Source organism: Ipomoea triloba, chromosome 1 (assembly GCF_003576645.1).
Source record: "Ipomoea triloba cultivar NCNSP0323 chromosome 1, ASM357664v1".
Lineage (NCBI taxonomy): Eukaryota > Viridiplantae > Streptophyta > Magnoliopsida > Solanales > Convolvulaceae > Ipomoea > Ipomoea triloba.
Genome location: NC_044916.1, coordinates 16,822,469 through 16,836,183, shown reverse-complemented (window position 1 = coordinate 16,836,183; position 13,715 = coordinate 16,822,469). Strand labels below are relative to the sequence as shown.

At 31.0% G+C, this 13,715-nt stretch overlaps 2 protein-coding genes across 4 annotated transcripts in view; both read left to right on the top strand.

Moving 5' to 3' along the window:
* The first annotated feature begins 5,900 nt into the window (after positions 1 to 5,900).
* LOC116001024 (sorting nexin 1-like) lies at positions 5,901 to 11,335 on the top strand. 3 transcript variants are annotated; one of them, XM_031240945.1, is made up of 11 exons: positions 5,901 to 6,074; positions 6,197 to 6,340; positions 7,830 to 7,965; positions 8,054 to 8,187; positions 8,787 to 8,861; positions 9,323 to 9,482; positions 9,881 to 10,014; positions 10,123 to 10,191; positions 10,418 to 10,497; positions 10,584 to 10,663; positions 10,743 to 10,773. In XM_031240945.1, exons 1-10 carry the CDS (start codon positions 6,063 to 6,065, stop codon positions 10,627 to 10,629), a joined length of 990 nt encoding a protein of 329 aa, XP_031096805.1. In that variant the 5' UTR covers positions 5,901 to 6,062; the 3' UTR covers positions 10,630 to 10,663; positions 10,743 to 10,773. The 3 variants fall into 3 exon arrangements, with proteins under 3 accessions (XP_031096805.1, XP_031096798.1, XP_031096789.1); XM_031240938.1 differs by having other exon boundaries at positions 5,902 to 6,074; positions 10,615 to 10,663; positions 10,743 to 11,335; XM_031240929.1 differs by having other exon boundaries at positions 5,904 to 6,074; positions 10,603 to 10,663; positions 10,743 to 11,335.
* A 1,365-nt stretch (positions 11,336 to 12,700) lies between these two features.
* The window catches only part of LOC116016000 (protein ORANGE-LIKE, chloroplastic), a 3,720-nt gene continuing 2,705 nt past the window's right edge, over positions 12,701 to 13,715 (top strand). Inside the window, exons 1-3 of the mRNA XM_031256170.1 lie at positions 12,701 to 12,948; positions 13,122 to 13,239; positions 13,341 to 13,454. Of these exons, the coding sequence (XP_031112030.1) occupies positions 12,767 to 12,948; positions 13,122 to 13,239; positions 13,341 to 13,454 (414 nt within the window). The 5' untranslated portion in view covers positions 12,701 to 12,766. The remainder of the gene's footprint in view (positions 12,949 to 13,121; positions 13,240 to 13,340; positions 13,455 to 13,715) is intronic.

The window sequence follows — 13,715 nt, the reverse complement described above, 5'->3', positions numbered from 1 at the left end:
GGGGGATTTGTTGACAATGAAAGTACTCAAATAACCCATTACCCAGCAAATTGAAGCGAGAAACTACCTTTTAATATCTTTAAAATACATAATATTTTAAATTTTCAAATTTTTATTAATTTATTTAATCATTTTTCTTAAACTAGGGATTTCTTTATCCACAATAACTCATTCAACAATAATGGTTGAACCAAATGAACTCCAAGCAGAACACCTAAAGGAAAGTCCATAGCTTCTATATCATAATCTCATTGCATGACGTTATCATTTATGCTACCAACAATAACCGAATTGCAAATAACACTACCAACAAAAAGGAAGAGAACAAATAGTAAAGATGAAGACAATGACAATGTTACTCAAAAGAGAATACACTTAGAAAAATTCAAATTAAAAGTAGTATTTATTTAGACTATCATTTTTAGACCAAATATTTAGACTATCGATTTTACAAGGTTGCAAACATTTATTTTAGTAATAATTATAATGAATTTTCTATATTATATTGGATTCATATACTTTGGGTTAGATATTTAAATAAAAAAATTCGACATTCAATTACCCAGGTGTAAACTTCTCCTATATAATTTTGCATTGATACACTTTCAAATATTTATTTAAATATAAACATTGGGCATTAACCCATTCGCGCAATGCGCGTATAAAACTAGTTGTTTCTATAAGTATTATAACAATGTACTAATCCTAATGTATAACAATGTTTTGATGTTATAGGATTTCGTGTTTTAATATTATTGTACTTTTAATATTATTTTATTGTTTTAATTGTTTTAATGTACAATATTTTGGGCGGGAAATATGATTTCGTTTTGGAGGATTTTGTTTATATATATATATATATATATATATATATATATATATATANAAGAAAGGTCTTAGGTTCGAACCTCATCTCAATCAAATTTGACATAATTAAGTTTCTCACTCCATTTTACTCTTATTAAATTAAATAAATTAGTAGTTACAACAAAAAATGATACATATGTATTTCTTTAATTTAGAATTATGTGTCTACAATACCTTTATTTGAAAAAATTATTCATTATCAAAAAATTAAATTAAATAAGAGAAATAATTTCATTAGTTATATTGTTTTTATTTTCTCTCAGGCAAAAGATTCTTTACATTCAAATTTATCAATTGATATTCATTACATTGTTCATTATCTTATTTTTACAATATCTTGTAATTAAATATCAAAGTTATAGTACAAAACAATGTTATATATTTATTTACCAAGTATTTTATTAATACTATGAAAAAAATTAAAATAATTTGAAACTAATTATATTAACTACTTGGAGATTGGTTGACAAAGAGAATACTCAAATAATAACGTTACAAATTGAAGCGGAATCACTCTATTTTACTCTTATTAATTAAGTAAATGAGTAGTTACACAAAAAAATGATACATATGTATTTCTTTAATACCATGAAAAAAATAAAAATGAATAGTTTGAAACCAATCATATTAACTACTTGGGGGATTTGTTGACAATGAAAGTACTCAAATAACCCATTACCCAGCAAATTGAAGCGAGAAACTACCTTTTAATATCTTTAAAATACATAATATTTTAAATTTTCAAATTTTTATTAATTTATTTAATCATTTTTCTTAAACTAGGGATTTCTTTATCCACAATAACTCATTCAACAATAATGGTTGAACCAAATGAACTCCAAGCAGAACACCTAAAGGAAAGTCCATAGCTTCTATATCATAATCTCATTGCATGACGTTATCATTTATGCTACCAACAATAACCGAATTGCAAATAACACTACCAACAAAAAGGAAGAGAACAAATAGTAAAGATGAAGACAATGACAATGTTACTCAAAAGAGAATACACTTAGAAAAATTCAAATTAAAAGTAGTATTTATTTAGACTATCATTTTTAGACCAAATATTTAGACTATCGATTTTACAAGGTTGCAAACATTTATTTTAGTAATAATTATAATGAATTTTCTATATTATATTGGATTCATATACTTTGGGTTAGATATTTAAATAAAAAAATTCGACATTCAATTACCCAGGTGTAAACTTCTCCTATATAATTTTGCATTGATACACTTTCAAATATTTATTTAAATATAAACATTGGGCATTAACCCATTCGCGCAATGCGCGTATAAAACTAGTTGTTTCTATAAGTATTATAACAATGTACTAATCCTAATGTATAACAATGTTTTGATGTTATAGGATTTCGTGTTTTAATATTATTGTACTTTTAATATTATTTTATTGTTTTAATTGTTTTAATGTACAATATTTTGGGCGGGAAATATGATTTCGTTTTGGAGGATTTTGTTTATATATATATATATATATATATATATATATATATATATANTATATATATATATATATATATATATATATATATATATATAAACAAAATCCTCCAAAACGAAATCATATTTCCCGCCCAAAATATTGTACATTAAAACAATTAAAATAATAAAATAATATTAAAAGTACAATAATATTAAAACAAGAAATCCTATAACATCAAATCATTGTTATGCATTAGGATTAGTACATTGTTATAATCTATATCTATATATATATATATATCTATATATATATATATATATATGTTTTAATATATATCTTTAATTAACTTCTTTTTTTTTTTTTTATGTGAAACACAACTTTACTTATACACTTGGAAAGATATATACATCTTAATCTTTCTTTCTTCGAACCATAATTTTACTCAAACTCTATATGAATCATATTATGAATATCACTTCTTGAATATATATATAAAAAAAATTATTATTGTACTTTTAATATTCTTTTATTATTTTAATTGTTTTAATGAACCATATTTTGGGCGGGAAATAGGATTTCGTTTTGGAGGATTTTGTTTATATATATATATAGATATAGATATAGATATAGATTATATCAATGTACTAATCCTAATGCATAACAATGTTTTGATGTTATAGGATTTCATGTTTTAATATTATTGTACTTTTAATATTATTTTATTGTTTTAATTTACAATATTTTGGGCGGGAAATAGAATTTCGTTTTGGAGGATTTTGTTTATATAGATTATTATTATTATTATTATTATTATTATTATTATTATTTTCAAATTTGAGAATATGTCATTACAACCCGACCCGTCTTACGAATTGAAACCCGTGACACGGCCTCACACAAGTGTTCCTCAAAGTTTAAAATATCACCAAAGTATATTCTAAAACAAAACTTAGATATCAATGTAAAATTTTAAAATAAGAATGTTTTTCATGCAAAAAAAAAATATTTATCAATATCTATATAATAAAAAAAAAGTATCAATTTCTCCTTTTATCCATTTATGTAGACATATATTATATTTATAGTATTTTGTACAATATGAAAATATATACACATTTTTTTTATAGAATTGTGATTACTAGCATAATTATACACGTTAATTACTACAAAATTTAAAATTTAACATTTTTTTTATTTTTTAAGTATAATTTTCTTAGTTATCATTCATATTGTTAAAACTATAATATATATGAAATACGATTAGGAATAGCTCAATTTATTTATGTAAATTTTTCTCTATAAATTTATCTAAATATGTACATGATTAGAGATTATATTAATCATACAAAATTTTAATTTTAATTTTAATTTTGTATGTTATAATAATAATTTTTTTTTTGAAAATCCTATGATAATAGTTACTTGACCAAATATATGAAAATTCAATTATATTATTATATTGTACATTTTAATATTTTTTAATTTTTTAAAATTTTTTATTTAAATTCATAATAATAAATATTTATTTGTGCATTGCACGGGTAAAATACTAGTATAATATAATAAAGTGATAGAGCAAATACCAGTTTTGGTCACACGATTATTAACAAAATAACAATTTTGGTCCACATGTTTAATTTCTACTAATTTTGGTTCCACGACTATTATTTTAGTACTAATTTTCATCCACGACAATTATTTTAGTGCCAAAATTCATCGCGCCGGTCACCCATCCGTTTAAAACGTTTAAAAATCTAAAATGGTTAAGGGTATTTTCATCCTTTTCAACTTAATATCGCAATTTGAACATGAATATATGGATTTAAGTCCTAAGATCGATCAAAATCCGCAGTTTTTCTCCTCATTTTACATTAATTTGAGGAGGAGAATTGTGAATTGTGGTTGATCTTAGGGCTTAAATCTCTTTATTCATGCTCAAATTGGGATATTGAGTTGAAAATGACAAAAATACCTTTAAAATTTTAGATTTCGACACGTTTTAAATGGATGGATGACCAGCGCGATGAGTTTTGGCACTAAAACAATAATCATGGGACAAAAATTGGTACTAAAACAATAGTCATGGGACTAAAATTGGTAGAGTTAATTCCCAAAATGGTCCTCCGACTATGGTCTTTTCTTAATTTAGTGCCTTGACTTTTAATTGCACCCAATGTGGTCCCCAGACTATTCAATTTTAGGCCAAACTGATCAGCCGTTAGATGTGGCGTGAATTGGGTGTTAAAAAGAGGGGCAAAATGGGTAATTCAAGTGATGGTCTCCAATTTAAAGGCTCTTCTAATCTGTCTTTAAGTGCTTCTCTCCTCCTAACCGGAAAACATTTTTCATTCGAGGCAAATATGACCTTTATTGATTCCGGTGGTCTCTCAACTTTGCAGGTGGAATAATTAAGTGGCCGTCCGACAGGTTGGATACCCACGAGAAAGTGAAGGGTCAGACAAGCTCAAAGCTCAATGAATTACTTTAGCATGGCATTTTTGGTTTTTTTGTGACTATTCAATGGAGGTGAATTTGAGGACTCAACTAAGTTTTTTGACGTATGATATGGTTCATCTGAATTTGGAGGGCAGAAATGGAGTTCGGCCAAGGAATTTGATCTACAATTTAAATTGAGATTATTGAGAAGAGAGAAATTATGAATAAAATTTTATTTCATTTGCTTCTGACATTTCTTAATGAAACTTCCTACAACACACAACATATTTATATAAAACAAAGCTGACAAATGCTAATTTAGTAAGATATCACTCAGATTCCACTAACCCATGTTTTGTGCTTTTTGTCTGCTCCACATCCCATAAAAGTAGTCATCTCTCCAGTGTTCTTCCATTGTGAAAAAAGTGTGTGTTGATAAAATTTTCTTTCAATTTAGAGCTTACACCTTCTTCCGCGGAGTTTCATAGCCGTAGACCTTGCCGGAGCTGCAGTCGTCGCGGTGGGGCAACAGATGGTGGTGGCTAGCGGCGAACTTGGCGGGCGAGGAACGAATGAGGGAGAAGAAAACCCAGATTTGGAGAAAGATGGTGGCGACAAGGAAAACACACTGGTTCGTTGATGGCTATGGATACGACGAACAAGATTTGAAGAAATCGCATTGTGAATGATGGCTATGGAATGAATGAGGGAGAAGAAAACCCAGATTTGAAGAATTGCATTGTATTTTGTTAATTTGGGGAAGAAATCGACCGGTCAAATGGTTTCAAAGACAAAGATGTTAAATTGTCCATTTTACCCTTGTGTTTAACGTCAAGTTCACGCCAAAGCTAAAGGAGACCTTTTTGGCTTAAAATTGAATAGTTTGAGTACCACATTGGGTGCAATTAAAAGTCAATGCACTAAATTAAGAAAAAGCCATAGTCGGAGGACCATTTTGGGCATTTTCTCAAAATTGGTAGAAATTAAACATGTGGACCAAAATTGTCATTTTTCTAAAGTGATACTATTTTTAAAATGAAAGAATATTGTATATAAAAAAATATTGAAAATTTTTTAAATTTAATTATGTGGGAATGAAATTCATTTTTAAAAGAAAGTATTGCAAGATAATGATAGCTTTATTCGTAACGGGTCTCCGGGTCGTCATTACCGGAAAAAGAAACTGCGCGCTACTACATCAGTTAGATTTCGCCCCACCTGTGAGATTTAGCAAGCACGTGTCTCTCTCCATCGCCCCTGTTCTATCAACTCTCTGTTAATCTTCTTTCCGACCTTTAATCGCCAAGCTGCCATGATCTCCACAGTAATACGATTTCTCCATCATCATCTTCTTCTCACTTGTTTATATATCCTGATTGAGTTGGTAAAGCTAACAGTTTTTTTCTTTATTATTGAAATGGTTGGTGCTTGAATGCGGAACAACAGGAGAGAAGCGGATCCGGGTCATTTCAAAACCCTAGATCCCCACACGCATCACAAATGGCGCCTTATCTTTCAATATCAGTGACCGACCCAGCTAAAATGGGCAATGGGGTCCAAGCTTATATCTCCTACAAAGTCACCACCAAGGTCATTATTTCCTTTTATCCTTTACATGTTTTTTTTTCCGGAAATTTGTATTATGCTTTGATATTTTTCTACCTGCATGTGTAATTGTGTCATTCTTTTCAATCACTCAATAATACGGATCGGATTGGTAAAAATGGGAGTGCCCGAATTGTGGTAATGAAACCTTTTCTGGTTCTGGATTTTTGGATTGTTAGGGTGCTCTTGCATTTTCTACATGTCATTTTGAGCTTTAAATGATTTTTTTTAAATGATGTATAATTAGAAATGTTAAGTTTTAAACCAAGAATCCACAATTGTCGTGCAAGTTAAACTACTTTTGAAAGAAAGAAAAATACTACATGTACTCCCAAGTTATACTCCCTACTTGTACTCCCTCACACAAAAGTTTGATGTTGACACTTTCCTTAGGACCCACAAGATGAAGATAACCTATAAGAAAGAAATTACTTGTGCTAAATTTAATGATGACTTTTGTAACTCGCTTGAAAATGGTCTATAAACTACTACGCAACCAAAATTGTCTGGTTCCCTTCCCTCTTTTTAGTGTTGGAATTACCTGTGTGGCTGTGCTAATGGTCTACAAAATTGATTCTTGATATAACAGTACACAAATGCTTTATTTAATTATAGTAGACCTGTTAGTGCAATAGATATGTTAAAAGCTTCAGTACAAATCCACAATTATCTTGCAAGTTAAACTAATGTTGAAATTACTTGTGCTAAATTTCATGATGACTTTTGTAACTCCCTTGAAAATGGTCTATAAACCGACTGGTTCCCTTCCCTCTTTTAGTGTGGATTTACTTGTGCTAATGGTCTACAAAATTGATTCTTGATGTAACAGTATACAAAAGCTTTATTTAATTATAGTAGACTTGTTAGTGCAATAGGTATGTTAAAGCTTCTTATGTGATATAAATAAGTTTGTTGAAATTTTTGTGGCAAACTAAACATCCCCACCAGACCATAAAGGGAAAAAACGAAGTTGAAAAAGTGAAAAGAAATATGCCTATGCTACTTGTCTACACATCTTGTATGCAATAGTCGTTATTTCTTTCACTTAAAATTTAGTCATTTTACATGCATGGCTTTGCATATTCTATTATTCTCCTTTTGGCAGTTGCTTAGAGATAGGGAAATTAAAAGATTAGTTAAGTACATCATTAGAAATTAGAAAGGTTCCTTATTAAATTTTCGTAGCACCCAAAAAGTATTGTTAATCATCATATTATTAATATATGGATATGCCACATAGCTTCCCTTGTCATTGATTCTCAAGATGTTTCTTTTCAATCTTGACTACATTATTTACTTATCATATTAAAAAAAAATTTTAAAAAAAAATCCTCAACAACCATATTTGTCTCTTCATTTTTACAATAAAGCACTCATTTTTGTTTTCTTTTGTTTATTTTCCTGTTGTATATGCATGCATACAAAAGTATGCATGTACAAAATGAGACTCATAAGTAGAAATTTGTGTTGTCAGTCTAATTTACCTGACTTCCAAGGGCAAGAAAAGATTGTTATTCGACGCTATAGTGATTTTGTTTGGTTGCACGATCACCTTTTTGAGAAGTATAAGGGAATATTTATTCCTCCTCTCCCAGAGAAGAGCACTGTAGGTAATAATCCCCAAAACCTCCCTTTCCACTGGCCTCAAGGTGCTCTCATTGAATATTAAGGTGTGCCTAACTGCTGTACTCTTTGCAGAGAAGTTCAGATTTAGTGCAGAATTCATTGAAATGCGATGTCGAGCTCTGGATGTTTTCATTAACCGCATAGCTTCACATCATGAACTTCAAAAAAGTGAGGATTTAAGAATATTTTTGGAGGCAGATGAACAGGTAAAATATTTAATTTTTGGTAGCTTGAATAGGAAAACATATTGGTTCTATTCTTCAATTATGAAATTTTATCAGGGCATTTGGTCATGTTGTGTCTTTAATGTTGTTTTCATTGTGTTATCATACATTGAACTTGAAGTATATTTTCTTTGAACTTAATACTAAAGGTGTATTCAACCTTAGCCATCCTTTCAAAGGGTTATTTCTAGGACTCAAACTCATTACCTAATAATAGATGAATGATAACTTGGTCAGTAGACCACAGACCAAATTCAACCTTATAGGAATTTAGAAAAAGAAAAAAGTGAAAAGCTGATAGTTTCTTGGTAAAAGTATATTTTCTTGAGATCATAGCAAACACTTTGCAGCTTAATATCTTAGTGCTTTAAGACTTTTAGGATCCTCAGGGAAAATAGATAATCACTTTGAATTTTGAAATAAAATGGGTTTTCGTGCTCTGAAAATTTTCCTTGTCAATAAATATCAATAATGCTGCCTATGTATCTGATTCTGTTTCATTACTAGGTCTGTTTTATGGTGTTTTTAATGATAATTTTCCTAAGGAATTTATCTGTCATCTGATTTTACCTCATTTGCAGACAATGGAAAGAGCGAGGTCCCAAGAGACTAGTATTTTCAAGAAAAAGCCATCCGATCTGATGCAAATTTTTAAGGTAATAGATTAGTTTGTAAAAGTAGATTTTACTATTTCGCAGTAAAAAACTTTTATTAGAAAGGATGCAGTCAACCTAATAAAACATGTTGGATGCCTAGAAATACTGTCTTACTCAACCTTTGCTTGATCTTCTCCATCACTTTACTTGGTATGAGGCAATTTGACTTTGCTCCTCCTATTACACCAGGGCACAGGATCACATGAACAACGTGATGCCACTAGCTAAAATTAACCTTAACATCTTGGTGGATGCATGCAATAGAATATTAGTTAGATTTTCTTGGTAGTTATAATATACTATGTTGTTGTTGTTGTTATTATTATTATTCTATGCATGCCAAATTTGGTTGTGCTCTTAATTTTTGTAAGCATTTAGTTGGTCCGCTAAGCCTTGAGTTCCCTGGAGCATTCTGATCATCGTGATATTTAAATAATGAGACACTATTAACTGGTTGGCAGGATGTACAATCAAAAGTGAGTGATGTTGTTCTTGGAAAGGAAAAGCCAGTTGAAGAATCAAATTCTGAATATGAGAAGTTGAAGCACTATATATTTGAGCTTGAAGATCATCTAGCTGAAGCTCAAAAGCATGCATATCGTCTTGTAAAGAGACATAGAGGTACTAAATACTGGCGTTAGAGATGCCGCTTATTATGCATACAGCATACTCATTCAGTGATCTTATAAGAAAGACATTTTGTCAATGTGAGCACAATTTACATTGTCTTCGTAAAAGGTAGAATAGCTTCCTCTTGGTTGCAGTTGGAAACTTGGAAGCAAAATAGCAAGTAAAACAACTTTGACAGAACATTTCTTCCCTTTCCATCTGGGGTTTTGTGTGGGTGGGGCTTTGTGGGGGGGGGGTGTTTCCCTAAGGCTTATATAGCGTATGTTCTGTTTAGGATAACTACCTAGGTGGCATCTCAGACTCTCCTTCTAAATGCATTAGTCTTAATTGTGTAATGATGAAAATTTATGTTGCTTGTTCTCTTTATATGAAACATTTTTTTACCACAGAGTTAGGACAGTCTTTGTCAGATTTTGGAAAGGCAGTCAAACTCCTGGGAACTTCCGAAGAAAATTCCCTTGGGAAGGCATTTTCTGAACTTGGTGCAAAATGTGAGCTGCAATCGATTAAGCTGCAGAAAGAGGTAGTCTGGATTGGAAGACTATTTGTGAAGTTGCATCTTTTTCCTTGAATCTGTTAGGTTGGATCTTTTTACTTAAATTGAAAATGCTGGTTATGTTCTCTCACCCAGGCACATAACCTTCTAATGAATTTTGAAGAGCCATTGAAGGATTATGTTCGAGCAGTGCAGTCAATTAAGGTGAGTTGGAAACTTTTCTAAGGAAGGTTGCCTTGAACAACTAACTTATAATTGGCAACATTTCATTCATTGTTGCTTGACAATGAGTATATGGTTTAATAAAATAACAGTGAAGTACTTGAAGATGGTAATGACATTTATATTATCTCAAATGTTGACACATAATGATTTATTTTCTTATAGTCAAATGACTCAAAACCTGTCTTTTATTTTATGTTTTTTACAGGCCACAATGGCAGAAAGAGCAAATGCTTTCAAACATCAGTGTGAACTGGCTGAAACAATCAAGTTTAAGGAGATAGATATGTATGATTTGGTGAACTGAAATTTATTTTCATTGTGATTTGAATTGACAGCTAATTCTTACTTGGGTATTGTTCTTCCTAATTGAGCCCTTCTGTTCTGTTCAAGAAACAAACTCAGGCTAATGCGGTCTGATAAGTTAGCCGAGGCTGAGCGTGAATATGAAGTGGTACTTGCCTACAAATTTTTCTTTTGATCTCTACCCAATGATATCCCCTGCTTTGCCTGACATCATTTGTATGAAACAGTTGAAGGTTGAGGGGGAAGAAGCAGCTGAAAGATTCAAGACAATAGCCCGTTTGATGAATGAAGAGATTGTCCAGTTCCAAGAGCAAAAAACACTGGATATTGGTCTTGCTTTACACGAATTTGCAAAGGGACAAGCGCATCTAGCAAACAGCGTTGCAGAAGCCTGGCGAGGCCTTCTTCCCAAACTCGAGGCTTGCTCTTAATCAGAGTAACGTAAAATTGCTGAGTTTCCTTTCTAATTCAGAGTCAGCTTTCTTTCATTTCTCTGTTGTACTAATTCCAATTCTGACGTTAATTTTAAAAGAGCAAAAAGAATAAACACAATCTGACAATTTTCAGAACTAAGAGCCATGTAAATAATTTACTTATTAGCAACCACAACAGTGTGAGATTTGGTGGCTGAATATGCTAATTATTGCTGTGATAAGCAATTGCTTGTTGCCCAGAACTGCAAAGATTAACAAGCAATTGTCTGAAACCAAAAAATAGTGGAACTCAAATCTGCATCATAAAGTGATTGAAATTCTCTGACACTGTCATGGTTGCAAATCCTAATTTGCATGATGAGAATACAGGCTGCCCTTTCGAGATACTTGCTAAATCCATTTCAATGTTCTTCTTTTTTTTTTTTTTTTTTTGCTCAATAAAGTTCTTTTCTTGAATAGTACATTTGTACTTCCCCCCTTTATGTGCATGAAATATCAATTGTTCACAAGTGTATAATATATATATATATATATATATATATATATATATGCAAGGACGAGATCCAGAAAATCATCTGAGTGTGACTTTGTTAAAATATAAAATACATTATAATTACAATAGAATGTTTTTGATAGATTACATGATAGTTAGGGGGTCGGAGCAAAAAATATACTTGAGTGGTGAAAATGTAAAAATATTTATGACAAAATATAAAACATAATCAGTTAGATAAAATATTTTGAATAACACTATATTTATAAATACTTTTTAATTTTAATTTCTTTTAGTTAGATCAATAAAAAGTAGACTGAGCATTTTATTTGTTAATTAAATGATCGAGAAAAAATTTTGTTAATTAAATGATCGAGAAAAAATTGATTCGTAAAATAGGGGTCATAGGCTTTTTTATATCAAATTTAACATTAAAATAACTAAGCTCCTCAAACTATTAATAATTTAAACATAAACATAGATTTTATATAAACTTTAATGCTATGTCTGTGTATATATACATACATATATATAAAGGGTGGCGTGGGAAGGGGGCAACTGCCCTAACAGTGGCCCTGTATATAGATTGCATATCTCTCTTCTTTTATTTTTTACTTTTATTTCATAGAAAGAACAAGTATAAAGATTTAGAAACTATATAAATTTCACAACAAAATATAGGTATTCATCAATTTCTAGGAAGTTCCATTTCCTTTGCAAAGGTTGATGGTTATAGGGTTAGAACTTGACAATTTGTAACAAAGCAGCTTAAATGGGAAAAACCTCATTCTAGGAGGGTGAAATTAAATACATATAGTTGTTATGGTGATTCTTATCACAGTACAACTAGTGGATCACTGGATCGGAGGATTAATTTGTAATGAATGAAAGCTTTATGAATTATATTGAGTATTGTGGCACCAAAAGTGAAAATTAAATCTCAAAAGTCGTGGGACCAAAAGTGAAAATTAATTCATTCAAAAATAAGTTGTACTTCTACTACTAATGTAATTTACAAAGAGGTTTTTAATAATTTATAATTTGTGCTTTCAATAATATTAAATTTTTCTCTAAAAAAAGAAATTTATTTGTTCTTATTCCGTTTTTACACCAACACTTCATTTTATTTTATATAATATTAGTTCGTGCATCGCACGGGACAATAGCTAGTTTTATATAAAGTTCGGTGTATTTACTGTTTCCCAACTTTCCCAAGAAAAAGTTAACAATAACCGACTTTAATAATAGAACGGTCGGTTTCTCCCACCACCATCCCTCTTTAACTAACTGGGATGGGCAGAAGAGGATAGGGAGACTGGGAGAGATGAGTTCTATCGCCATCAGCTTTCACCTTTCATTGCCCCGAACTTCAAAGCTCCATTCTTGCCGAACTCCCCTTCCCTTCCCATCTTCCAGTGGAACAAACCCAAAACGCATATCTCTATGGGTTTGTTCTTCTTCAAAGCCCGCCCCCAATTCTAACCCCTCAGCAGACAGTAATCCCAGGTCAACTCTACAACTTTCTCCCTTTTCTTTCGCTTTATGCTATGGGGTTTGAACATTTCTCTGCTAATTTTGGCGAAAAGAAAACGACAAGTTTAGAACTCAATCTGTGTATAATTTGGCTGTTGGGTCCATTGTGTTTGTTGCATTATTTATGAGAAATTTTGTTGTTGCAGTAATTTCTGCATTATTGAAGGGCCAGAGACTGTTCAGGATTTTGTTCAGATGCAGATGCAGGAAATCCAAGATAATATTAGGAGTAGGCGCAATAAGATATTTCTCCTAATGGAAGAGGTGAGTTTTGTAATAAGAGTTACTGTTTGATGCATTTACAGTTTCCATTGGCTTCTGCCTTTTTTCCGGTTGAACAACGTTTGAGTTTTTGATGAATTTAGGTGAGGAGACTAAGAATACAGCAGCGCTTAAAGGGCTTGAAAGTTGATGAGACTGGTGAAGAAGAAAATGAGATGCCAGATATCCCATCTTCAATTCCTTTTCTTCCCAACATGGTAATTAGTGCCCATTTCACAGATATGTCTACACATTAACAAGTAAATAGCGTAGATTTGACCATTCATTTGATTTGCCTCCAATGAATTCTAAAGGAAGAATTCAATAGAATATAGATATTAACACTTGTGACTTTGACCTAAAACCATAAATTTATTGATCAGCTTTTATCTTAATCCCATTTTCTTGCCACAAGATGCGAAATTCCCTCGACCCCAGGCTCTCACACCCGACCCGACAGGATAGTTGGGGGGGGGGGG